The sequence below is a fragment of the Lepus europaeus genome, chromosome 2, assembly GCF_033115175.1.
Source record: "Lepus europaeus isolate LE1 chromosome 2, mLepTim1.pri, whole genome shotgun sequence".
Lineage (NCBI taxonomy): Eukaryota > Metazoa > Chordata > Mammalia > Lagomorpha > Leporidae > Lepus > Lepus europaeus.
In genome coordinates this window covers 69,651,503-69,678,338 of record NC_084828.1, presented here as the reverse complement: position 1 = coordinate 69,678,338, position 26,836 = coordinate 69,651,503, and the positions used below count along the sequence as shown (strand labels likewise).

General features: G+C 46.0%; 1 protein-coding gene across 5 annotated transcripts in view; it reads right to left on the bottom strand.

Annotated features, from left to right (window-relative positions):
• Positions 1–438: 438 nt before the first annotated feature.
• The window catches only part of SIDT1 (SID1 transmembrane family member 1), a 101,549-nt gene continuing 75,151 nt past the window's right edge, over positions 439–26,836 (bottom strand). For 3 of the 5 annotated variants that reach the window (XM_062176773.1, XM_062176780.1, XM_062176790.1), the window contains 16 exons: positions 25,243–25,314; positions 23,787–23,929; positions 23,041–23,114; positions 20,980–21,046; positions 19,307–19,380; positions 17,644–17,767; positions 17,348–17,465; positions 15,857–15,993; positions 15,136–15,244; positions 12,327–12,341; positions 11,290–11,366; positions 7,998–8,044; positions 3,445–3,550; positions 3,245–3,355; positions 2,186–2,299; positions 439–501 (listed from right to left, as the gene is read on the bottom strand). In XM_062176773.1, coding sequence (XP_062032757.1) covers positions 439–501; positions 2,186–2,299; positions 3,245–3,355; positions 3,445–3,550; positions 7,998–8,044; positions 11,290–11,366; positions 12,327–12,341; positions 15,136–15,244; positions 15,857–15,993; positions 17,348–17,465; positions 17,644–17,767; positions 19,307–19,380; positions 20,980–21,046; positions 23,041–23,114; positions 23,787–23,929; positions 25,243–25,314 — 1,451 coding nt within the window. Of the gene's footprint in view, positions 502–2,185; positions 2,300–3,244; positions 3,356–3,444; positions 3,551–7,997; positions 8,045–11,289; positions 11,370–12,326; positions 12,342–15,135; positions 15,245–15,856; positions 15,994–17,347; positions 17,466–17,643; positions 17,768–19,306; positions 19,381–20,979; positions 21,047–23,040; positions 23,115–23,786; positions 23,930–25,242; positions 25,315–26,836 lie in introns of all 5 variants that reach the window. The other 2 variants (XM_062176764.1, XM_062176757.1) reach the window with 2 other exon arrangements.

The following is a 26,836-nucleotide window of genomic DNA, read 5'->3' as shown; positions in this document are numbered from 1 at the left end:
CCTTAGAGAAGTGAGCTGGTGCTTTGGGAAGCCCGGAGCAGCAGGTGTCACGGAGGTGGGAGATCCAAGGAGCTGGCCTGTCTGACATGGTGGCAGCTGGCAGGAGAGGAGCAGCAGCAGTCTGCCGTTGCCAGCGAGTCTCAGGGGAGGGCGCGAAGCCCTCTCAGATCCAGTTCTGACCACGTCTGACTCACGGAGTAGCAAACAGAGGGGACAGGTGTTTCTCGGTGCTTCTGTTCCCAGCTGTGGCTTCCCTTCTGTCTGCCTTCCTGAGGTCTTGCTGCCCCCAGCCACCTCCCTCCCGGGGGAACACAGGCAGAGTTGCCTCTACGGAGGCTGAGTGGAGCACTGGCAGTGGTCGTGTTGCTGCAGTCGCTGTCATTTGCGTGAAACAGCACCAGGGTGGATTGCTCCTCTCTCCCTCTCCATGCTGGAGGCTCAGAAGACAGGGATCTTGTCCCTTCGCACCACATCCAGGTCATCATCCAGGGTTAACAGAACCTGAAACAAGAGAGACAGAAACGCAAGACTTCCCAGTCGCAGCCCCGCCAAGTCCCTACCTGCTGACCCCCACAGACTGAAAACTGTAGGATCCCTTACTCATTCTATCTTCTACAGCCTTCTGCAATACCTTGCTCTTAACCACTTATAGCCATATAGCTCACTTAGCAATTAAACACTTAGGAAGGGTTTTAATGTACTATTCCAGATGATGGAGATACAGCTTGGAACAAGAGACAAAAATCTCCCCCTTCATAGAGCCTACATAAAAGAGAAGGTTTTAGACATGTATGCTAGATGGTAGTATATGCCAAGGGCTGAAATTAAACTAGGGAGACAATATAGGGAGTATGGGGTGGGAGAGGCAACCGTTTTGGCAAGATGGCTTGGACAGTCATTATTAGAAGGTAACACTGAGGACATGAGGTTTTGTGGCACAGTCTATAAAGAAATGACCCTTCTCCTCCACTCCTAGCTCTTATTTCCATTCTCTCCTCATGGAACCCTTGGCTCCTCTCTCTCTCTTTCTCTCTCTCTCTCTTTTCTTATATGTATATTTTAAAGAATGTCATCCTTTATTAAAGGTTTTCTGGAGAACAAAAGGAGAGATCTACACAAGGCACCTGTGACAGGCATGACATGCAGAAATCCCCAGGAGAATCTGCTGTAACGTCCATGCATTACAACACTCTTGGAAGGGGGAGCCTGTCTTCAAGAGTTGCTAACCAGCATGGTATGGGTTCCTCAAATGTTTTACCTTCGGGACACCGTGGCAGAAGAACAAGTGTTAGGACTCACATTATGCCCTGATGGAAACTCACAGACCAAGTACACGCGGCCTGTGCAGAGGAGTGCAAACACCTATTTGGTGCGTAGTGATGCTGGGTACAACTTGCTTAGCTCCACTTTTGCCTCTCAAAAATACAACCCGTAAGGAATAGGTATACAGCGTGCTTTAACTTTCCTAAACTTCCAAAACTGGCCACTAGGGGGAAGCCTTGGCCCATTCTTGATGTTAACACGGCTGCCAGAGAATGGTCAAAGCGACCTACACTGTTCGTTGTCAACTGAACCTACATGCTAGCACCCGGACTTCCACTTTGGAAAAGTCAAAGTTAGGATTAACAGATGCTGGAAGCTGTCACTCAGGGTTAACATAAGCATGCATGCCTTCTAAGGAAAGGGTTTGGACAAAGAGAGGGACTACAGGAGACCCCGGGAACAGGCTGGAGAGAAGGCAACAGAGGCTGGAGGCTATCTGAGCCACCCCAGGACGTAGAATGTCCAGTTGGACTGGAAGAAGGGCGGACATGTGAGCGGGCAGAGCACAATAAGGAATGGTCCAGTAGAACAGGGATCAAGTGAAGGTCAAAGGCGATTCTTAGGGGAACTCCAGGCACGTGAGTCTGAAAACCAATTCCATCTCAATACGCTGGGCAACTTAGGGAAAGCAATTTCATTACTGTGTCTGAAAATATTGGAGGGTAGAGAGAAAATGAATTAAAGATCTAGCCAAGGATACAGTATAAGGAAAAAGAGATAGGATGGTCCATACACTGAATTACAGTGAGGGATTGGAAATCAGGGAGGACTTTAAAAGAATGTCAGGAAGAGTGGAAGAGAAGAAATGAGGGTAGAGGCTGTAGAGAGAGGGAAGGAAGAAGAAGAAATACGATGAACTCACCAGGAATGAGAAAAACAGAGCCGTGGCAGAGAGGAAGTGCCAGATGTCATGGTCATCAAAGAAATCCAGCAGGATGCACTCGCGGTTCTTCTCTCGGGATTCGGCGGGGGTCCCCTGCAGGAAGGGGAGGCAGGAGGTGGACGAGAGGCCACCATGCAGTGGTTTGGAGCATTGAGCATTTAGAGAGCCACAGAACTGCTGCTGGCTGGCTGGCTCTGAGAGCACCCACAAAGGTACATGCACACCCAGACTTGTAGGCAAGTGCCCGGGGCGGCATCTGTCACAGCACTCAAAAGGCAGGAATAACCCAACTGTCTGTCAACCGATGAACCAATACATGCAGTGTAGACAGCCACACAACGGGATGTTACTCAGCCAGTTGAAGACAGGAAATACTGATGCATGCCATAGCACACATGAACCCAGGAACCAGGCTAAGGGGAAGACAGCAGACCCAAAAGCCACATGTCGTGTGGCTCCCTTTATGTGAAACGCACAAAACAGGCAATCTATAGAGACCAGGATAGCTTAGTCTAGTTTGTCAGTACTAAGGAGTTAGGGAGAAATGAGAGTAGCTGTTAATGGATACAGGGTTGTTCTCTAATTGATGGTAGTGAGTGGCGTGCTGGAGAGCTGGGACTTCATCCCTGTGCTGTGTTTCAGGTTGCACTAATTTCCCAGCCTCAGCTTTTCTGTTCTATGAAATGGATTTACTGACACCTGTGCTGGGCCTTTATTGATGGATGGTGACTCTGCTGAGAAAGATACAGTCTTCTAGGTTCTGCACATGTTAATTATCCACTGGGCACAGGATCAAACTACAACACACAACAGAGAGCAAGTGTGCCATGTCTCTGGGGCTCACACTTTTAGGAAGGGCCTCCCTGATAATGACGTCCACGTGGCAGTTCTATGTGGCTATTCAAAACCATCCTTTTCAGAGAAAGCTTTCACGTCAGAGAAAGTAAAAAAGATCAGAAGCAACAAACACACGGAGAGGGAGGCAGAAAGGTCAAAAATGCAAATGAGAAAGACCTTCCTAGAAAACTGCTCTCTTACCTCCCAGCTGCTGAGACTCTGGAAGAAAAAGTACAGGGCGGCTGCCCACACCACAGCAGTGGCCACGATGCAGAAGAGCGGCAACGGGAGAACCTTCTCCGAGCTGCGAAGCTGTGAGGGCAGACGCAGGCGGCCAAGCTGGACCCAGTGCCAGAGCCAGGGCCGGAGCTCTGCAGGCCCCCACGCCCACACACACTTACCTTCATGATGATGTAGAAGGCCAGGTAGAGCAGCAGGTTGCAGATGAAGATGCCTAGCATGTAGGATGCAAAGTCCCTGGGTCTGTAGATCAGTCCAAAGAGGGCGCTGAGGGCAAGAGAAGGCGGGAAGGTTGCAGGCCCAAAGCTGGGTTTGCACCTTTCGTTATTGGCTTTCTTACCTCTTGAACTCTGATTGGAGATGTTAAAAGCAAATCATTTATATATACAAGTAACTTTCAATGTATTGCCTCCTCTTCAGAATAGTCATTTCTAGTGACTAGGAAAGTTCTCATAAGGGGGTGGATTGTGAGTAATCATCATTCCTCTCCAGCTGAGAATTGCTCCTGAGTCCTTCAGGGGTTCATTGTTTCAAGGAACATTGCAGTGCATAAACACCTGTCTTCAGACATAGGTTGTACTTTATTTTTTGCATTTAAGAAGAACTCTTCTGAACCCTGTAAATATGTACAACCACTATATTATCTATATCATTAAAAAATATCTATTAAGATAAATATATTATTTAAAATGTAAAATATATCAATTTAAAAATAGAAGAAGATTTTTAAGGATTAGCGCCTTAGAATACATTACTAGAGGTGGAATTATCTCAGTACTCAGGATTATGGTTTGAATGTTAAAAGTCATCCAAAGTCCCCTGGGTTAAGCCTTGGTCCCCAGGGAGACGCTGTTAGGAGTTGGTGGAAGCTTTAGAAGGCAGGGCCTAGATGGAGGGTGGGGGGTGTTCTCAGGTCACTAGGTGTGTGCCTGTGGAGGTAGTTCTTGTGTAACTTCCTGAGTTATCACGAGAGGGTTGTCCTATTTTCCTGAGTTTGGGCTCACTCAACTCCCTGGCTTGCTAAGTGATTCTGCTGTTGTAGACACTATGCTGTCTGCCGTGGGGGCCTCACCAGAGCCAAAGTCATGCCTCTGGGACTCTGAACTTCCACAACGCTGAATTAAATGAGTGTGTTCTAAGTTCGCTGTCTTGGGTATTTTGTTATAGTAATGGAAAAAACTAACCAAAACTCTTGGCTTGAAACACATTACCGAATTTTTGCTATCTATGAGTCTTTTTTTTTTTTTTTTAATTTGACAGGTAGAGTTATAGACAGTGAGAGAGAGAGAGAAAAAAAGGACTTCCTTCCGTTGGTTCACCCCCAAATGGCTGCTATGGCCAGCGGGCCGCACCGATCTGAAGCCAGGAGGCCACGTGCTTCCTCCTGGTCTCCCATGTGGGTGCAGGGACCCAAGCACTTGGGCCATCCTCCACTGCCCTCCCGGGCCACAGCCAAGAGCTGGACTGGAAGAGGAGCAACCAGGACTAGAACCCGGCACCCACATGGGATGCCAATGCCGCAGGCAGAGGATTAAACAAGTGAGCCACAGCGCCGGCCCCCACTATCTATGAGTCTAACACTGAAGTTCATCTTGCTTGGCGTTTAGCCTGAATTTTATCCCGAATTTCTATTTTGTTATAACAAGTGTTAATTAGATAATGCTTCTTTTCTCCTTGTTTTGAAAAACTTGGTTTTTTAAAAAATACACATCTGCACATATATGTTTAAAATCTACATCTACATCTTTATCTATATCTAGTTGGTTTCTAGCCCATCCATTAAAAATGTATTCTTATACTTAAGAGACACAGAGTGAGAGAGAATGATTGAGCTTCCATTGGCTGGCTCACTCTCCAAACATCCTCAATGAGCCAAAGCTGAGAGATGGGAAAACAATCCAGGTGCTCCATATGGATGACAAGAACCCAGTTACTTAAGCCATCACTGCTACCTCTCAGGGTCTTTCTTACCAGGAATCTGAAGTCAAGAGGTAGCTAACAAACCCAGGTACTCTGATGTTGAATGCAGTTGCCCTTACCACTAGGCTATATGTCTGTCTATATTTTGATTTACTGACTTATGTTTCTAATTTTGGATCATTATTTCATTATTGTCTAATGATAAGTTATATCATCTGGTTAGGCTAGCCTGCACTATTCAATATGCTAGCCACTTTAATTAATTTACATAAATTTAACTCAAGTTAAATTAATTGAAATTAAATAAAATGAAAAATTCAATTTCTCAGTCACTCTAGTCAAGTCTTAGGTCCTTAATAACTACATTTGGTAATAGTTACCATACTGGACACTTTAGTGCAGAATGTCCACATCATTCCAGAACATTCTATGGGTAGTGCTAAGCTACTCACTATACCCCTCTGCTTCTGCTTCCTTCTGCTAATCTCCTTTTTCAGAGATTTTTTAAAGTTTTACCTAACTAGGCAAATAAATTTTAGAATAAAATACTATTAATTCTATTCTAAATTTGTACATTGACTTGAGAACAGGTATCTTTACATTAGTCAATCTTTTCACCCAGGCCTTGACATCTCTCTTCATATAGTCAAGTTCTCCTTTATGTCTCCTTTTAAAATAACTAAATTTTCTTCTAAAAGTTTCCACACCTCTCAAAATTTACTTCTAAGCATTTCAAATATAAAGTCATGGACTCTTTTCATGCATTTTGTTTTCCAACTAACTTGTTATATATATTGTAGGAAATTTCCTCCTCCCAGATACTTGAAATATTCTGTATCTCAAAAAACTCTCACATATCATTCCCTCTGATTCACCAGTTATTAGCATTTGCCACACATCATCATTCCCTCTCTCTCTATACAAATGTGCATGTTTACACACACACACACATACACATCTCTATTGATACACACATAGGATCATATAAGTGATTGCTTTATGTAAAATAACACCCCTATTACGTCACTCCACATCTTTACAGAGCACCTGAGAGGGAGGCCACGCTGTACTGAGTGCAGCATTAACTGCACCTCAGCCATCCTGCAGGCCTGGTGCCCACAGAGCTGTCTCAGGAGACAGAGGCTGCCGCCTTGTCTAGTGAGCAGATTGGCGGGGGGAGGTGTCTCATTCTGATTACGTAAGAGGCAGAAACAAGTCACACAGTCTTGTTATTCTTCGTGACCAATAAGCTCTGAAATCATTCAAGGAGAATCCATCCCAATCTGCATTTTCAAAGGTTAAATTCTTGACTAATGAAGATGGGGACAAAGTTGATGAGCCTTAGAAGAATGAAACTGGGAGGTGCTCCCCAGCCTTGTCGGGGAGCCTATTTCACTTTCATCAAACTTTATAATAATTTATTTGAAAGTCAGAGTTACAGAACGAGAGAGAGACAGAGACGGAGATAGAGACAGAGACAGAGACAGAGAGAGAAATCTATCTTCTGATTCGCTCCCCAAATGGCAACATTGCCCCAGTCTCCCACATGGGTGGCAGGGGCCCAAATACTTGGGCCATCTTTTGCTGTTTTTCCCAGGTGCATTAGTGGGGATCTGGATAAGAAATGGAGCGGCCAGGACATGAACCAGCACTCATTTGGGATGCTGGCATAGCAGGCATTGGCTTTACCTGCCGTGCCACAATGCCACCTGCCCCCCAGGGAGCCCATTTCAAATCAGCAATAGTCAAGCCTTGTTGGATGTCAAGAGGAGGATCACTTTTGTCTCTCCAGTGCCCTGGCTTATCTAGCCTTCAGGATTGTGGGCTGTGCCCCTGAAAGGGTGCTAACAAAGAGCACTGATGGCCACTGCCACAGCGTCATCTCACCTGTACTCTTCCCCAAGCCAAGGGAGGAATCAGGCACAGACCTTGTCCCAAGGTATTCCTGCCGTGACAACATTATGGAAAATCTCTTCCAGATGCAAGTACTCCTGCCTCTGTTCCCCTCCTTGCCTCCTTCCCCACATAAGATTCAGATTCTCATGGCCGGATTCTGGCCTCCCCTGAAAGCATGTGCCTTTCTTCATTTCTTCCTATGTCTTAATGGGCACCAGGAGCAGAGAGCTGTTCTTCTGTTAAAGCTCACTGATCAGAAGAACACATCAGCTAACAGCCACAAACAAAAGTAGCTAAACTTATTTTTTGATCAATATTACATCCTATTCACTCAATTTTTAAAATTGACTATCGGTTGCATAAAATAATTTCAGCCAGCAAAAATATACAACGCTTGTACTTTTCTATTTGGAGGACATTGGAGTGAAAAAAGCCACTGAGTTGATGAGGGACACAAAGAAGAAAGAGAATGATACAGGTGGAGTAGGAAGAAGAAACCTAGAGAGACACATGAACAGGAAAGAGACGTGCTCATACATGTGCATGCACTACACAAGTTTAGTAAGCAAGAGAGAGTTCAACAGAAAAGAGTGCCCACTATGGATAGCTTTTATGGATAATTATACTGAATAGTTTAAAATTATGGTGTACATATTGGCATACTTTTTGTCTGACTTTTGTCTGTCTGAATTATCCACAAAGGGGTTTGTCTTGTCAAGCAAATGAACTTGACCAGTGCATTAAAGTATTAAGAAATACTTTGTCCCCCTCATGTCTCCAGGTAAGCCTTATCTTCTCCTTAATTTCAGATTTCATTGTAAAAATGACAGTCAAGGAAAGCTATTCCACAGTGTCACAGATGTTAGTAGACAAAACACGCTTTCCTAAGACTACTCACAAGGACCAGTTAACCAGGTTCCCCACGACGAGCAACACCATTCGATCCTGTAAAACAGGGAAAAAAAAAAACCTTCGAATGAGAGGCGGCACACACTACTTTTCTTTTTACTTCCTGTAGCAGAAGCATCAACTATGGGAAAACAATTGCCTTGGTGAAAAACAAACACGTCCTATGGTTCTAAGACAGCCTGGCCTGGGTCTGACACCGATCCTGTACGAGACTAAATGGCAAAGCCTCTGAGTGCAAACAGCCTTGACCTTGTCCCTGAGAAAGAAAGGTGGTCAGCAAAGCAGGACCCTGGCTGTTTGCCCCCAGTGTTTAGTGGAGCTGGGCACCAGGCCCCATTCTCTGGGGGAGGCTAGTGGTGTGTGCTGACTGCTTCGTAGTGAGCATGCTGCCGCTGGTGGCGTGTGAGTGAGCACTGGTGCTCTGGGTTCTGTGACGGCTCAGCCACTATTGCAACTCTCAGGACCAACTGTGACGGTGAGTTTTGTACCCATTACTCTGGCTCAAGGAGGTTCTGCAACTCCCAGGCTCCTGACCTCTATAACCATGGTCTTAATGCTAAGGTTATTGGGTAAGGAGGGAAAGAAGGAGCAAAGGGTCGTCTTGTAGGACAGCTATTCTGATGAGATTAATTCACTTGGGTTCCCGCTCCTTAGTATAATATTTAAATCATTTAGGTGTGATTTAAAGTAAATCACTTATATGTAGATGGTCACCCATCTACTATTTAAAACAATTTTCTGTGTGTCCAGGTGATCCATCCATTTTGGAGAAAATATCTTTAAAAAAAGCAACTCATTAACTCCCTATTTGAATGGCTAAAATCCAACACACTAATACTAAATATTGGTAGGATGTGGAGCAACAGGCACTCTCATTCACTGTGGGTGGGACTGTAAAATGGTTCATCCATATGGAAGACAGTTACAAAACTGAACACACTCTCCAGCACTGTTTTTTTTTTTTTTTGACAGGCAGAGTGGACAGTGAGAGAGAGAGACAGAGAGAAAGGTCTTCCTTTCCATTGGTTCACCCTCCAATGGCCGCTGTGGCCAGCGCATCTCGCTGATCCGAAGCCAGGATCCAGGTGCCTCTCCTGGTCTCCCATGCGGGTGCAGGGCCCAAGCACTTGGGCCATCCTCCACTGCCTTCCCGGGCCATAGCAGAGAGCTGGCCTGGAAGAGGGGCAACCGGGATAGAATCCGGTGCCCCAACCGGGACTAGAACCCGGTGTGCCGGGGCCGCAAGGCGGAGGATTAGCCTGTTAAGCCACGGTGCCAGCCCAGCACTGGTCTTCTTAATATGCACCCAGATGAGTTGAGAACTTGTGTCCACACAAAAAGCTGAATGTGGATGCTGACAGAAGCCTTATTCATAACTGTCCGTACTTGGAAGCCACCAAGAGGTCCTTCAGAGGTGAATGGATAACAACCCGTGATATATCCAGGTGATGGAGTATTATTCATGGCTAGCAAGATACCAGGTCATGAAAAGACGTGGAGGAAACTTACATGCAAATTACTCAGTGAAAGAAGTGAACCTAGAAAGGCTATGTACTATATGATTCCAATGACATGACATTTTGCAAAAGGCAAAACTATGCAGATAAAAAAGGTTAGTGGTTGCCCAGGGCTGGGAAGGAGAGAGATGAGCAGGCAGAGCACAGGGTGTTATAGGGCAGTGAAGCTATTCTGCATGACACGAGGATGGTGGGTACTAGCCATTACACAGAGAATATACAACAGCAGAAGTGAACCCTACTGCGAGCTATGGAGTGGGTGAGGTCGAGGCGCGGGTGTGGGTTCACTGATGGAATGTGCCACTCTGAGACAGGATGCTGACAGGGGAGACACTGTGTACTCATGCCTGGGCAGGGTTTATATGGCCAAACTCTGTGTCTTCTGCTCAATTTTGCTGTGATCCTAAAACTGCTCTTAAATTTTTTTTTTAAAGAAAACCTGCACCAATTAAAGTAAAGCAACAAACAAAAATAGTAATGGCCCCCTCCTGGCTCACAGGTTTGCCTCTCCAAATACCCATAGCTTTTAACAGCTTTTAAACTCTCACCTGAATAAGATCCTCTGGCCTCAATCCCTTCAATATTTTAATGTCTATAGCTCCTAGCCAAGCTCCCCATGGCTAGAGATGCCCATGTTCCTTTATGTAAAATCCCTCTGATGAAACACAATGAGCAGGTACCTCCTGAATTCCTATGTGCCAGCCCCCAAAGCAACACTAGTTTTGACTGCAGCAGCACCATGTGGCAGCTGGGTTCCTGGGCTTGGAGGCAGTAAGTGGGCGTCCTGAAGTCACTGGCTAATGAGCCAGGACAGGGTTAAAGTCAGGGCCCCGATCTCTCAATTTACCAAATAAATGTTCAATATAATCAAAATATATGGCATAACTTTGGAAAGTATTTCAACCATCAAGAAAGAATGATAATTTAGGGGCTGGTGCTGTGGCGTAGTGGGTAAAGCTGCCGCCTGCAGTGCGGGCATCCTACATGGGCGCTGGTTCAAGACCCTGCTGTTCCACTTCTGATCCAGCTCTCTGCTATGGCCTGGTAAAGCAGTGGAGGATGGCCCAAGTCCTTGGGCCCCTACACCTGCATGGGAGACCCGGAAGAAGCACCTGGCTCCTGACTTCAGATCGGTGCAGCTCTGGCCATTGTGGCCAACTGGGGAGTGGACCAGTGGATGGAAGACCTCTCTTTCTCTCTCTGCCGCTCCTTCTCTCTCTGTGCAACTCTGACTTTCAAATAAATAATCTTAAAAAAAAAGCATAATAGTTTAAAAAAATACTCTTGCTTGTTGTAAAAATCGAGCCACACAGAAAGGCATAATATGGAAAGTACAAGTCCCTAATGAAAGCAATGGGAGTGACCACATGCTGCAGCGTACTTGGGGCAGCCTGTTTGATGGCCACTGTGTGTGTAATCATTCACAGTGTGTCCTTTGACTGCCACGCTGGCACCTGTTTGGAAGGACACTGTGTCTTGCTTCTCCCCCACAATGTGCTGTATATGTTTGCTTTTTATAGATTAGCCAGTATTTCACTTATGAAAGTGAGGGCATTCTAGCTATCTTTTAGGAAAAAGAGGAAACAATATGCTTCTCCCGCCCCTCCTTTCTCCTACCCCTCCCCCCAAACTGGACTTCAGCCACTTCGGACCATCTGGATTTTGGGAGCCTTGAGTGACTGCCCTGCGCCTGCCCCTCCTGCTGTTCCCCTGCTTTCTGAAGGAACGCCAAGGAACATAGGGGCACGCATGTGACACACTTACCATGTACAGAGGCCGGCTACACTGCTGCATACAGTCTGTGTAGAACACCATGGCAGCCCGTCGGAAAATTCCCAGGTCTGCTGAAGACACAATCACGTGGTGAGAAGGCTTAGTTGGAGATAAAATAAATACTCGGACATGGCCCAAGCTTACGGGGCAGAGTGCTTTCATCTTCAGTTTGTTAAAACACATTAGAATGCTTTGCATCTAACAGATGAGCAGATGTTTGCTTTAAGAAAAGCGGTGCTGTCATGGAGGCGTGCCCCCTCTGTGTATCACACAGCAGGAAAGTAGGCAAGATGGATGTGAACGGCAAGCACTTGAGAACAACTGGGCGGGCAGCTGGGCCTCCACTGTCTCCTTCAGCTAAGCTTCCCGCTCCGTTTGCTCTGGGGGCATTTTCTTTCTTTCTAACACAGATGGAATGGACTTCCTCAAATCCACCTGGACACATCTCTTCTCCCTAGAGAGTGGGCAGTCTTAGCTTGCAAGGGTTCTGATTTCTATGTCTCCATGTGGTTATGTTAGTAACAGTTGAACCAAGGGCTCCTGGGCTCCTCTGTCTGTACTGAAACCCTCATCAAAGCAATGTAAGTTAAGAGGAGGAGAAAAAGACAGGAAACGTCCTGTTAAGGCAATCTTTGGAAAGGATGGTACAGAATGCTAGGGGTGTGCCCTGGGGGAAGTGTTCTCTGAATAGAGTCAAGGTCAAAGATGCACTGTCCTCCTGCGAACTGTCCACACCAGGGACATCAAAGGCAAGTCCAGGTCTGCCCAGAGCAGGCAGTCCAGAGTGTGGATCCCTGCTCTGGTGGGAATGCCACTCCTCCGCCAGGGGGGTCATGTGACAACACAGGAGAGGCCTGAAGCAGCCTGGCCAGGGTGCAGCGTGGCCCCTGGACTGTCACAGGCTCCCGCCCCCACCCCCGACCTCCCTTGGTGCCCACCCGACCTGGAAGCAAGTATTCAGGGAGCAGAGCGGACAGGTCAGGGGAAGGAAACAAGGCAGAACCCAGGCAAACGGGGCTCAACATTACCTGTGTCAGACACATCTGAATCAATGGGAAGCAGAGAAGAAATGAGAAAAAAAAAAATGATTTGCAAGAAGGAAGCCAAACAGTAAACCATGCTGTTTTCTCAAAACAATGACTTTGCTTATTTTCTCATCATGGAAGTAGTATTTGATTATCTAAAAAACATAGAAATTTTCTGCCTGCGTCAAACATTCAGAAGTTTACTATTCCTCAAAGAGTGCACTGAGCCTCTTCTCTCTTCCTGTCTTCTTCTCTTCCTTATTTACGATTTTTAATCCATCTTCCCTCAAGAGCAATTGCTGAGGTCCTTTTCCAGGGCTCTGGGAGCAAGAGACACAGTGATCATGGGGCAAGCAGCTCTAGGATTTTCTGTAATGTTCTCGCCCATCACTATTGCCTTTCCTGTGTCCACATTTATTTTCTTGTGGCCTAAGGCCAAAGAGAAAGGAACATGTGATAAGAAAGCAAAGGCAGTTTATGAAGTGAGTGGAAAGATTTGAATTGGCTGAGCCATTGTTCATTAATCCAACTTCTTGCCTTTGGACTCAGTGTAGACATGCTCATTGTCACAACAAGATAGCATGTTTTTCCAATGGACTTTGGCAAATCTGTAACCACGTAGGGGAGACTCTCTGGGTCCAGAACTTGGAAAACATTCAGTTCAACTCTATGCTGGCTCTCTTCCACCTGCCCGCCTTGGCTCTCTCCTGCACCCAGCCAGGGAGGTGGACACATCTGGACTACATCAGAGGATTCCCTAACCCTCTTTGGATCCGGACAGTGGGGAGTCCTGGAGGGGACTGCAGGGACAGGGGGAGAAGAGTGGGCTCAGAGGAGTCATGTTCCTGCTGCCCTCCCTGTGAGGTCCCTTTTTAGGTCATGTCTGTCAAGCAAGGATCACTGCTCCTTTCAGAGCGACTTTGTCTCCATGACACAGTGTGGCAACCACTTCCTCCCTGTCCTTTTGGGCTTACAGACAGGAAAGGCATCACTGTGACTGACCCCAGCCTGTGCTACACCTTCCCTCGTCCTCTACCCACCTGCATCTCGTGATCTTTGATGAGCCCTCCTCAGTCTTCAAGTGTGTCAAATCATCATGTGGTCACGATGCATCGTGTGAAATTAGGGAAACTAATTTTTTATTATATTACAGTTTGTACCATTAACACCATTAGTATGCATGACCAGAGTAGTGGTGGTCATTACCATTACCTATATCTGTATTCAAGTTTATTTTACCAACTCTGCGAGAAACTGGAATAGCAATGCTCCAAATTATTTTCCTTGGGACTTCACTCACCTTCGGTGTGCAGGATAGGAAATGACAAAACACCATCTCCAATGTTCTACACAAGTGGCTGCTATAATTGGAGGATCTGAGGATGGCTATGTTTGTGCCAAGGGTAGATCTACTGGCCATGCCCAAAGAGAAAACTAAACTGCGAAGATGAGAAACTGTCTTATTTGGTTTTCTAGTTGTCATTGTTAATGTAGAATTGCTCTTAGACCCAGGCAAACAGGGACCCATATTTTAGAGAGCCCTCGTTCTATGAGTGAGGGGTCTATAGGGTGAGGGAATCAATCAATTCTCTTGTAGACTGTGTTTGGAATTCCTTGGCCCCCCAAATTCCCTTCTTAGGTATTCTTGAGCTTCTTCCCAGGGCCTGCCTAGCCCTCTCCCCTTCTTTATGAGAGCAGATGGTACCACCAGGACTTAGTAGGGGACAAGAAATGGCCAAGAGGTGGCTCATTTAGAAGATATGGATGGACATTGGGTGTTGGGCCAGGTTGTTCCTATACACACTTGTGAGACCTCTTAAAACACAGGGCAAAACAAGAGGCGGAAAGAAAATAATGGCGGGGGCTACAGATTTGCTTTCCTGCACAACTATGCTCTGCACTGTTCTTTTGAGGGACCAAGAATTCTAAATTTCAACTTGGATCTTCTAGGTATATTTACCAATTTCTCTCTCTCTTTCTCTCTTCTCTGTCTCTCTCTCTCTCCCTTTCTCTTTCAGTAGCTTTTCAGTTTGTTTTATAACTTTGAAATGTCCACAATACAGTGTGCAGGTTTTCATTTGTACTCTTGCAGTGCGCTCTGCAAATATTAGTCTAGGCCTATGTTCATATATAATGATTTATCTTGAAATATACAAAAGGAGATTTAGGCCTGACTTCCTGGACCTTAAAATGACTTTTGAAATTAAATGCTCTAAAGCAACCTGAAGCTGCTCCCTTCTGACTGACCAGCAGCACATCCCAGGTTGATCTCTATGAGAGGCTCAGTGCTCCCTGGTGGGTTCACATTGCTTGAGGGAGTTCCGCAGGAGCCCTGCCTCTAGATTGGTAAATGTGTCTCAGAAAGTTCGAACCCTAAAATCTGGAAATAATCTACAATTCATTGTCAGTGACTATTTAGTGTGGTTACAGAAGTGCTCCTTCGGAGTGCTATCAAATGAAGCACACTCCTCCAGCTGGAAGCAGTGGGGTAGCAATCACGCCATTTCTCTCATGCACATTCCAAGTCTGGTGGGTTGGAGAATGTTTGCAACTGGGAGCTGCAGGCACAGCACAGCTCTGAATACAGAAAACTTACTTTCTCAGCAGAAATTAGAACTACTGATAATGGCTCATTGCAATCCTATAAAGGATAGGAAACTCTTGGAGAGAGTACATGGAATTAAACATAGCTCAGAATCCAGAGCACGTGCTCATGGTGACCAGTAACATTTCCATTCAGGATGAGCGAAGACAATGCCCACTTTCCCAGGGGAAGTTAATCCATGTGTTTAGTAGAAAACAAGTGACTCACCTATCTTGAAACGACCCATGTAGTAAATCTGTGTGCTGAGGGCCAGAGAGGCAAGAACATGGATGGCAGAGAAGATAACCCAGAACCATACATCGTTCTTCCCAAACACCTAGGATAGAGATGGGTGTTACCTTCATCTGGGGCTATTCCCAGAGAACTCACAGTAATCAACCAGTCTCTCAGGTATGTGGCAGGAATCAAAAACTAAGCTGCATGTGTGCTTTGCTCTTCTTCCCTTCTTGGAACCCACAGGGATCTCACTGCACAGTGGCCAAAGAAAGTGGAGAAGGGAAGAAAGAGGGGAGGCAGCAGCAGAATAACAGTAAATGGGCAGCAGGGTTCAGCTGGACTAATGCTCTTCCAACAGGTGATAATATCCAACACTTGTTGGCCACATACTGCACATCCCTGTTCCAGTTTCACATGAGTCAGGGCCCAGCTGTGCATTAAAGTTATGCAGGAGCAGTTTTACAGGTGCCTCTTACATGATCAGAAACAATTAGCCAAGTACAATCAGTGACGGTGTGATTACAAACAATTGACTAAGAGTGCGCTACAAATGGACCCATGATCAGAGTGGGTCATGACCCAAGGAGTATAGTTAAAACCAACTTGTTCACCTGAGGTCCAACGAACAAGCAAAGAAACAAACAATAGCAAAGTGCCTCCCATGGGGGCTCTTTTTGGGAGCCAGATGGAAGGCAGGTGGCGAGGGACGCACCACTCCGAGGACGGTGAGCATGATGACCACAGCGAAGGAGGCGTAGGCAGAGTAGGCACTGGCGTTGATGTCTGGGTGGCGGGTCTGGTAAAGCTTCAGCATGCAGAGGCCCGCAATCATGTACATGAAGGAGGTGTCTGAGGACCCAGGGGCCGAGACAACAGGATTCAGTAGGCAACAGACAACCCCTTCTTGATTTCAACCTCTCAGTAGCCCCTCACTGCAGTCCCTGGCATGTTTACTGCCCTCGGACTGTGTGGTGACCCCTCCTCCAAGGCAGGCTGTCTCACAAGACCCCACATGCTCTACCTGTACACCTCCCAGGGCTGTTCCCAGCTCTCCGAAGAAAGGCATCTCCTAGGAAAAACAACTGACTCTCCCCACTTTTGCATTTTAGGTGCTACTGTCCAACACCACCAACAAAAACTTCCTTGAGGGTAGCAGTTTAGGCAGTGACAGTCAGATGAGTCCCAGATCGGGGTAGGGAGCTGTTCTCAGGACTTTGGAGTCTAACCACATTGAATACTACACATATTGACTTGTATATCCCAGTGTTGGAAAATAGCTAGAAACCCTCTCCCACATATGCACAGAGATGTATATAAGGCTATTTATTGCAGTGTTGTGTGTACCAGCAAAATGGAAGCAACATCTAAATGCTGTTCAGTGGACGAAATGATAAATTTCATATACTTTTATTATAAAATATGGTAAGCTTTAAAATTAATAAGCTACATATCTTTGATTAATCTTGAAAAATACTGTGAATGAAAGAAGGTTAAAGATTAATATTCATTTACTACAAATGTAGTAAACATAAAATAACCAAATGGAAGAATAAATACCAAATTAATCAGTCATTGCAGTGGGGGGTGGGGAGGAATGGATTAACTCGGAAAATGGTCCAAAATATGACCTCAGCTTTAGCATAATGTTTTTTTTTTTTTAAGAAATAGATCTAAGGCAAATATTTACAAGTGCGACATCTATTCATTCGGAGTGGTGAATGTTTTCTGTTAATAAATCTTTTCTAATGGAAAGAAATTAAACATGACGGGGCTGTCTGTGGTCTTCTAACAGCCAGAGGCCAGGACACAGATATAAAGACAACCATCTAAAACACTCCATCCTCAGGTGTGGAGGACCCGGTGCGCTGCCTTCCACTCCAGCTCTTCCCTTCCTCCTTCCTAACAGTATCTGCATCTACTCGCCATCTGCTCTTTGCAACTCAAAAACGCACATGCGCCCAGCCCCTTTGCTTCAGCAAAGCTACCCCAGCATTGGTGGGGAAGGGAGGGTCCCATTGGTCTACAGGTCACCCCACTTCCTTTGCATATGAGTGTAGTAGCAGCCTGGGCCTGAGCTAGTTGCTCATAGGGAACCGACTTAGAAGTAGGGCACAACCAAAGTGTGCCCTTGACATTTCTGGAAGGGCCCCCGGATAAGACCCCTGTAACACAGATCTGTGGAGTTGATACAGATGCTAATTACCAAACTGGAAATTGGAGTAATTAGGGCAGACATGGTAGCAGGCACTGAGCACTCCTTCCATCATCAATGCGATGCCCATAGCATAGAAGAGACCAAAGTGTTTGGGAATCCCATACTCCTGGAAAAGGAGAAAGAGAGTCAAAGATGTCTGTAGTGACACATGAGGTACCCTGGGAGCCCACGCTTCCTCATTACACGTAACACAGCATCGCACCATCCCGCTGATGTCTGCTCTGCAAATGCTGTTTGCAACCATAACGTTCCTGGCCCCTGGGATTTACTCACTCTCTCCTCACCATGGCAAAGATGTCCTTGGCTTCCAGGGCTCTTCGATGGAGAATGTCCCGGCGCAGGACTATCAGTAGGAAGAGGAAGCCCAGGAGTACGTGGCCCAGGTTACTTAGGATGTTGTTGAAGGCACTATAAGGAGTGAGAAAGCACAAGAGTGAAGGCAGTCAATGGGATTCAGAAAATGAATGAACATTCAGTATTTCCCACCCAAGAACTTTCCACATGATTTTGGGATTGGAAACCCATCAGAAATCATTTTTTTTAAAACATAAGCTTTATATATTTTAGGTATACAACTTGATGTTATAGTATACATATATGCAAAGCTACTTCAAAAAGTTCAGAGAATGGAATTTAAAAATGAGTTTATTAAAAAAATGAGTTTATTTGGGTACAAAAAATTGAAATATATGCATTTTTTCATGATATGCCTTTACGTGAACTTTCTCAAGACCTTGCATTTGCATGGATTTCAAAAATGTTTGCACTGGCCGGCGCTGTGGCTCACTAGGCTAATCCTCTGCCTGCGGCGCTGGCACTCTGGGTTCTAGTCCCAGTCTGGGCACTGGATTCTGTCCCGGTTGCTCCTCTTCCAGTCCAGCTCTCTGCTGTGGCCTGGGAAGGCAGTGGAGGATGGCCCAAGTGCTTGGGCCCTGCACCCGCATAGGAGACCAGGAGGAAGCGCCTGGCTCCTGGCTTCAGATCGGCGCAGTACGGCGCACCAGCCATGGTGGCCATTTGGGGGGTGAACCAATGGAAAGGAAGACCTTTCTCTCTGTCTCTCTCTCTCATTGTCTAACTCTACCTGTCAAAAAAAAAATGTCTGCACAAAACAATTTGTCTTTTAATTCCAATTTCCATGAACTTTTTGGAGAACCTGGCTATATGCAAAGAACAGTGATAACTATAGCAAAAGCAGACCTCCTCTATAACCTAAGTCCTTTGTTTTAAGAAGCTTATGTCACTTGTGGCCATCTGCCTGCTTCCTCTTGGGGTGACTGCTCTGGTGACTGCATTTGCTCAATTTTCGCTTTTCCCACACAGCACTGGCAAGGTAGCAATCTGGGAAAAGGTCACTCCAAAGACAGCCTTGGATTTCAGCCACGCTGTGAGAGGGAATTCTCATGGGGGGACGACGTTCAGAATAGGTGTCAGCCAATCACGGTCAGCAGCTTTCTTTCAGGAAACCAAAGGCTGCTTCCACTCTGGAGCAAGAAGCCGGGCTCCCAACTCCCAGGCACATACTCTTTCCACTTCACCAGGCTCTGGTGGCTGGAAAGGAGGGGACAGCAGGTCTGGGTTCGAGTTCTGACATCACTAGTGCCTGAGGGGACTTTAGCAAGCCCTTATCTGATGATGCCTTAGTGTCTTTATCTAAAACTGGAGTAACAAGGACATCCGCCACAGGGGGCTGTAACAACGGCCCGAGGAAAAACACCTGTGAACACATGACACCCCAACTACAGATGCGACATTTGCAGAAACACCTCAATTACTCCTAATCTTGTTTCTCATTCACAAGCCAGAGAAACATACATGGTATCGACCTCCTGACTGAGGTCCTATTGCTCTCCACACAGGCTATCTTCCACAGTGATTAAAAAACCTGAAGTCCCAACATTAGACAGAAAGGAGTCTCAAAAAGCCTCACAGGGCAGCCAGGTTTACCTCAGGACGCCCAAGGGGTGGGCACAAAGGAAGTTGTAGTAACAGATGTCCTGGTTGCCAGTGACATTTACCACCTGCAAAATCAAGAGCAAGAAGAGGCAACATGGTTTTTCTCTGTCCTCTGAGCCCCGCCTGAGATCACAAAGAGCAGCCAGGGCTCACGGGGACACGTGGTCAGCCGTGGACACTGCAGCCAGTGCTCATTATCCACCACCTTTACACACAGCTCGGGCACGCCTCCTTTCAATGCCACCTCCTTGCTTTGAGTGAAATGTTCTGTGTATCCCATTATGCGGCCTCAAGGTGGAATTCAATTAAGTGCTTTTCTGTTGTTCTCAGAACAAAAGCACTGAGAAAGGATGGCAGCCTTGGGCCCTGCCTTTTAGAACTGTCAGGCCATGTCCTATTTTCTGGATCAATGCATTGGGATATGAAGCTGCCCCGAGTAACCCCAGGGCAGGTAGGCAGGAGAGAGATGCGTTCAGTTTCTGTATTTGTCACCATCTCTGCCAAGAACCTTTGCAGGCTGCGGCAGAGCTGTATCTTCTTACAGGGCCTCGAATGATGCAGGCTACTTAGATTAGAAACAGCGGTGCTCGAATCGCATAGTCTTGTCCTCATTATGAATGGAATGGACTAGACAGTAGTAGATCATTAGCTCTCAAGCTTGGCCGTGTGTTGGCACCACTGAGGGTTTAAACAATTCTGATGTCTGGTTCTCTTATCAGATTCCCATCTACTCAGTGTAGGATACAACCTGGAAAGTGACATTTTTAAAAATATTATTATTCATTGGATGGGGGGAGGGAGAGAGGGGAGAGACAGAGAGCAAGCTAGTTTCCATCTGCTGGCTCATTCCCCAAAAGTCCACAATGGCTACAGGGCCCCAATTACATGAGTCATCATTTCTGCCTCCCAGAGTCCTCATCAGCAGGATGCTGTTATCAGGAGCCAGGGACAGGAATCAAACCCAGCTCCTCCAATATGGGACACAGGCACCTTGACTGCTAGGTCAAATGTGTGCCCTGACACTGGGATTTGTTTGTTTTTTTTGAGTTCCCTGGGTGATTTTACTGCATAGCAAAGTTTGAGAGCCATTGAATGAGAAATCCCTTCAGCCTTGTGTTATTCTAAAGGGGCTTTCTCGTGGGTAAATTCCAGAGAAGGGGACGCAAGGGATGGGAACCCTAGGGTTCTGTGAGACAGCAGGGGATATTTTCAAGCCGTTTTAATATAACTTTTGTTTATTAAAAATCCTTTGTATTTTGCATTTTTATTGTAATATTTTGTAAGTTGCATAAAGCTGTTTATCCTCAATGAGAAGACACAGGCTAAACTGGACATCAGGTGTCTCAGTTTTGGTCTGGAGATTTATTGACTCTACTCATCATCCCACCATGATCAGAAAGCTCAGGTTGGTAAATAACAAATGCAGTTGATACCATGATGAATGAGCTCAAGGTAATGCTTTCACCTAAGAGCCCTCAGTTCCCTTTCTGATAAAACAATCGCATACTGAACAGAAAGGTTAGTTATAGAGGAGCAATGGAGACGTCCAAATGGAACTCAGTTTGGAAACCAGTTGTTGAACTGAGTTATGCCTTGTTCCGTAAGCCACCTGAAGACGGTGTGACGGACAGAAGCTGGGACTCTGGGCGGGGGGCAGCACTTACTGTCTGGTAGGTGATGACCAGCTGGATCACAGGCAGTGCATAAAACACAGCGATGGTGATGATGTTCCTGTGCAGGCAGAAAGAATGGGAAATCACCGCTTTCCAATCAGCAATGGAATCTCTGCTCTTGTAAAAATGCCTATGCCCGTAACTCCACAGTCAGCTCGGACAGGTAATTAGCAGCTGATGGCAGGCATTCCCTGTCTCTCCAGTCTTCCTCTGCCCTGTCTCGCATCTGCGCGTTTGCTGCACACTATCTTGACTTAGGGGAGACAGGGAAGTGAAGAAAGGCTCCTTTGGCTACTATCAGTTTGGTTGTAGAGAACACGGAAAATCCTAACCAGTGTTGAGGAAATACGGCTGCAGCCAGGGACAAAGAAAGAAAAGCACACACACACATACCCTGCCCTGCCAATGCCAACCTTGAAAAATGGCTGCTCGCAATTAACTAGTGAAGCAGCTGCCCACTCTTATCTTGTCTAGGGAGAGAAGATGCTTTAAGTTCTGCTATCTGTAACTCCAGTCATAAATCTGTTTTCTTCTATAAACATACAAGACCCACTGACCATAGGCTAGTTACCCCTAATTAGTCTTGAGTCACATAGAAAGCAATTTAAACCCACCAATGCTGTGACTGTTAAGCTATGATGCTGATAAACCTATAATATTGTAAAAGACTTGGGACTGATGCTCAGTTCTCTGGAAATGATTCCAGCAGAGCCCACTGGTGTAATAAACTGCTTCGACCCTCCGCTGTCTCTGGTGCCTGTTTGAACAAAGGGAGTGTTCCCTCCTCAGGTTTCTGTAACACCAAGATGGTGTATTTAAAGGTTAATGATGGGACCAACACTATGGCGTAGTAGGTTAAGCCTCTGCCTACAGCACCAGAATCCTATATAGGCGCCAGTACAAGCCCTGGCTGCTCCACTTCTGATCTAGCTCCTTGCTAATGGCCTGCAAAAGCTGTGGAAGATGGCCCAAGTGCTTAGGTCTCTGCACCCATGTGGGAGACCTGAAAGAAGCTCCTGGCTTCTGGCTTCAGATCAGCCATCTGGGGAGTGAACCAGTGGATGGAAGACCTCTCTCTCTGTCTTTCCCTCTCTGTCAGTAACTCTGCCTTTCAAAAAAAAAAAAAGTTAATGATGAACACTCAACAAATACTAGTTTTTTTCCCCTTTCTGGATGACCACTTGTAAAAATAGTGTAAAAACTGCTTTGGGCTTAGCCAAATTATTAATGAAGGTCTAACTCTTCTAGATGTTGTTAGATCAAAAGTGATTGGTGTGTTGGGTCTGGCACTCTGGTGTAGTGGGTAAAGTCGCTGCCTGCAGTGCCGGCATCCCATATGGGCACCAGTTCGTGTCCTGGCTGCACCACTCCCGATCCAGCTCTCTGCTGTGGCCTGGGAAGGCAGCAGAGGATGGCCCAAGTCCTTGGGCCCCTGCACCCACATGTGAGACCCAGAAGAGGCTCCTGGCTTCTGGCTTCAGATCAGCACAGCTCTGGCCATTGCAGCCAATTGGGGAGTGAACCATCAGATGGAAGACCTCTCTCTCTCTCTCTCTCTCTCTCTCTCTCTCTCTGCCTCTCCTTCTCTCTCTGTGTAACTCTTTCAAATAAATAAATAAATACATCTTAAAATAAAAAAGTGATTGGTGTGCAAGTAATGGGTGATGGATCCCATGAAGGGGATCTAGATATCGCTAAGTTCTAAAATGATGACCCTGTGAAATCCCATGTGGCCCCATCATCTATTGATTTCCTTTAAAATTTGTGCCCAAGAGGATATCCTTTGAAAGAAAAGAATGGGAGGAGCTGTCACAAGGGCACAAACGTCAGCCTGGGGACTGGGGAGGATAGAGAGAGGTCCTGGCCAGGTAGCTCAGCCTCTTGGCCCAGTGGGAGCCTGCATCCACATGTCTGAGCATCATAGGTCTATTTGGCAATAGCTGTGCCACCTTTCCTGTGCCTGTGCCTCATTCACCACTAAAATCTTGTGACATCAGTAGTCGTGGCTTTGTTTGCTTAAGGAAACCACGGTTTTGCTGGTCATCTACTTACCAAAAATAAATCTTATATTTTTTGCTGACAATTCTCCGATCCTTCCTGGACAGATCTGACAGGTACAGAAACATCTGGGACACCAAATAAAAAGAGAATGCAAAATTATACTTGACTTTTCTCATGTAAATTATAAAAGAGAGCGTTACAAATTTCAATCCCCTAGGGATTAAAATTACTCAATGATACTTTCTTTTTATTTTCCCCAGGATATCTGAACAAAAATCCTAGTATTTTCCATGGAATAATCAGGATTGGCCAATACAGGAAACCTACTGGGAGTCTTGAGTATTTCTTTTATCTTGAGAACTGATTTCTCAGCTTTTGGAGCTGCCCACTGTGTGGTTCTTGAATTACCTAAGGTTGAAATTGTCCAGTTCTCCTTCTTATCTTCTCCTGGGCACAAAACAACACAACACAATAAGTGTGTGCCCAAAAGACACGAGCTGTACACCTGCCAGAGAGCTTTCCAGTACACCCTTCAGAGGAAGCTCTTCTAGCTGGTTGGCGCCCTGCATCCCTTCCTGTCTACCGTCAGCCACTTCACACCTGGAGAGTGCTTGAATGCCCTGTTCTCTTTCTTACTCTCACTTCCTTTAGGAAAAAAAAAGTTAGAGTTAGGTCTTACCTAAATTTGACTTCCCCTGAAGGGAGAAAACAAATAAAAGAAACAAAGGCACTCCTGAAGTTGATTCTTCTGCCAAACTTTCCGCCCCTTCAGCAAGCCTGGCCAGGCAGAGAGCTACCTTGGTCCGGACGATGTTTTTATCACTCTCAATATCCGGCATGGTGTCGAAGTCACTCTCATCCACGGAGCTGTCTGTGTCAGACTGGCCCGGCTGCCCGTCGGAGGAGGACGCTGGCCTCCCTGCACTGGAGCTCGACTCATCTGAAACAGAGGAAACGCATCTGCCTCTAACGGCTAAGAAGGGCCTCTTGCACTCTTTCTTCCCTGCAAAAGTCTTCACGGTGCGGAGACGTTCTAGAAAATTCTATGTTGGTCAAAAACAACTCCTTTCCCACGAGACATGTTCTTTCCTTCTATTCCTTCTTAAAGGACATTTATTTTTCCTTTTCTCCTATTTTTATATTTTAGCTTGTCTAGCTCTAGGGCTGAATACATAGTAGAATATCAGGACATCTGCTCTGTTAACTATTTGGATGTAGAAACAACCTTGTGCTTACGTTTCATATTTAAAAATATGAACATAAGAATGCACACATGTGCAAGGATTGATGCACAGCATCTGTCATATATATGTGCACACACATACCCAGCAGCTATACATTTCTCACGCATGAAGTATTTGTACACAGAATTCCCCCCGCATGTCGTATCTACGGTTATATAACGAAAACAACATGCTCAGGGAGAAGAATCCTTCTGTTCCCCAGAACGTTTCCCAGAGCAGATGGGAATCTGTGCAGCTTGATGAGCACGTGAGCGAGCCTACCTTCCGCTTTATTTCTTCTGTTCAGATGGCTTAAAAAAAATCCTGTTCCTACAGGACTAAAAATAAGAGGCCTGCACTGAGCCCACATGCTTCTCAGAGTTATAGAATAAGAGGACAGGAATACAGGCGTCCCAGTCCCTCTACACTGAGCACAGCCCTGGCCCACACGCAGCATGGAAGGGGCAGGCAGCTCCACACTCTACTATCCCAACAAGACGGGTGTCAGGGACTCAGTTGTTTTCAGGCCACTGAATGAACACTGGAGTCTGCCATGTGAATGACTGGGTGGCAGTGTGCAGGTTCAGTTATGAAGTTGGCCAAAATGAAGAACTGTTAGGCTACTGCCACATTCCCTACTGCACTGTCTTATCTTCTGATCATCCTTAGTCCACTGAAACCTGAGGATGAAACAACTGGTCAGTGATATCAGGCTCCTTCCGACCTATCTTTTGTGCCCTAAACCCAGAATGGGTAAAAAGGTCCCTGGGGGGCCTTGGTAGTTGATAGCAACCATTCAAAGGAATTAAGTGTGGCTGGTAGATTCAAGAAGCAGAATAGAACCAGAGAAAGTTAGAGCTAGAAGGAACCTTCTAGATCAATCAGTCAGTTCATGTTATAAATAAAACACAAGCTCATAGGATGACTGCCTTGCCCATGCTCACTGTTATTAGTGGCTGGAGATGCTTTGTATCCGATTCTCTGGAGAATTAGGAAACATTTACATAATTGAGCACATTGTAGGAAATACCTATTGCCCCGTAGTTGCTCCCTTCAGGTGTGCTGGCAGCAATGGGATGTGACACCGCCATATTTCCAGAGCCTGTTAAAAAAAAGCAAAGATGCAAGTGTTCTGTGTTCAGCCGCTAAAACAAAACAACACAACTCTAAGTAGCTCAATCAATAGGCCAACATTTTAAATTTGGTTTTCTTTCAACTCTAACACAGGAGCCACCAAACTATGGACCCCAGGAAAGAAATCTAGCCTTGTGTGGTCCTTGAAATAAGAACAGGTTTTACATTTTAAAATGGTTGGGGAAAAAGTTAAAAGAGGACTAGGGAGGCCAGCACTGTGGTACAGAGGATTAAGAAGCCGCTTCAAAGCTGGCATCACGTTTCGGAGTGTTGGCTCAGGTCCTGGCTGTGCTGCTGTGACCCAGCTTCCTATTAATGTATCTGGGAAGGCAGGGGAAGATGGTCCAAGTACTTAGGTCCTGCCACTCATGTGGGAGACCTGGATGGAGTTCTTGGCTCCTAGCTTTGACCTGGCCAAGCTCTGGCTGTTGAGGCCATTTGGGGAGTGAGCCAGAGGACGTGTGCTCGCTCTCTCTCTCTCGATCTCTCTCTCCTATCTCTCTGTTGTTAAGCCTTTCAATAAAATAAGAATGTTTTTAAAAAGAGGAATAGTATTTCATGACCACTGAAAATTACATGAAATTCAAACTTCAATATGCACATATAAAGTTCTATTAATACACAGACACACTCATTCGGTTGCATACATGGCTGCTTTTACATTACAGTGGCACATCTGAATAGCTGCAACAGAGACTGGATGGCCTCGAAATCCTACCCCATGAACTGCTTGGCTCTGTATGGGGTGGGGGGGAAGGAGCTGATCCCTGTTACTGTTTGGCAGTATTGCAGAATCCCAAGAATGAAGAAGTCTGGGTCTGGAATCACCATGAACAGAAGCATCAGAAATAAACTTCTATTATTCGATAGCTGTACCTGGGAGGCTTCTTTGTTGTAGCAGTTAGTGGTCCCCTAATTATGGGCAGGAAGCCCAGATAGGAAGGAAATCAGTGTATTCACTGGAGCAATAAATGATGACCACATGAATAAGGATGTAGAGGGAGATGAGCGCTTTTGAAGGTTATTTAGGAGGTGGAATAGGTGTATCTGTTCTCAACAGGCTGCTGGAAAGGAAAGAAAAACAGACTCCAGGAGAACACGCCTCCAGTTTGTCTGGTGAGCTGATGCTAGTAGCAGGGAGAGCGAACTCACTGCTGTGAGAGCCTAGTGGTACCTCTGGAGCTATCCCACTACAAGCCCCAGAGAAAAACACCTCCCGACCTTCTTCTCAGCTGTTAAGCAAGATGCTACCCTATTGAGCTTATCCATTTCTGAAAACTGAACAAAGAGAGTGGGACCCACAAATGCGTGGGCCTCCAGGCAGTTTCTCTGACTCTGACTTGGTGCTCTGCTACATCCAGGAGCCGCACTCTTCTACGGAAATGCATTTCTTCACTGTCTCCTGAGCTTTGCTCAGGACCTGGATATTAGCAGGCTGGTGGGAATTTCAGTAAATTCCCTTTATGAGAGGTCAATCTTCTTGTAGCACA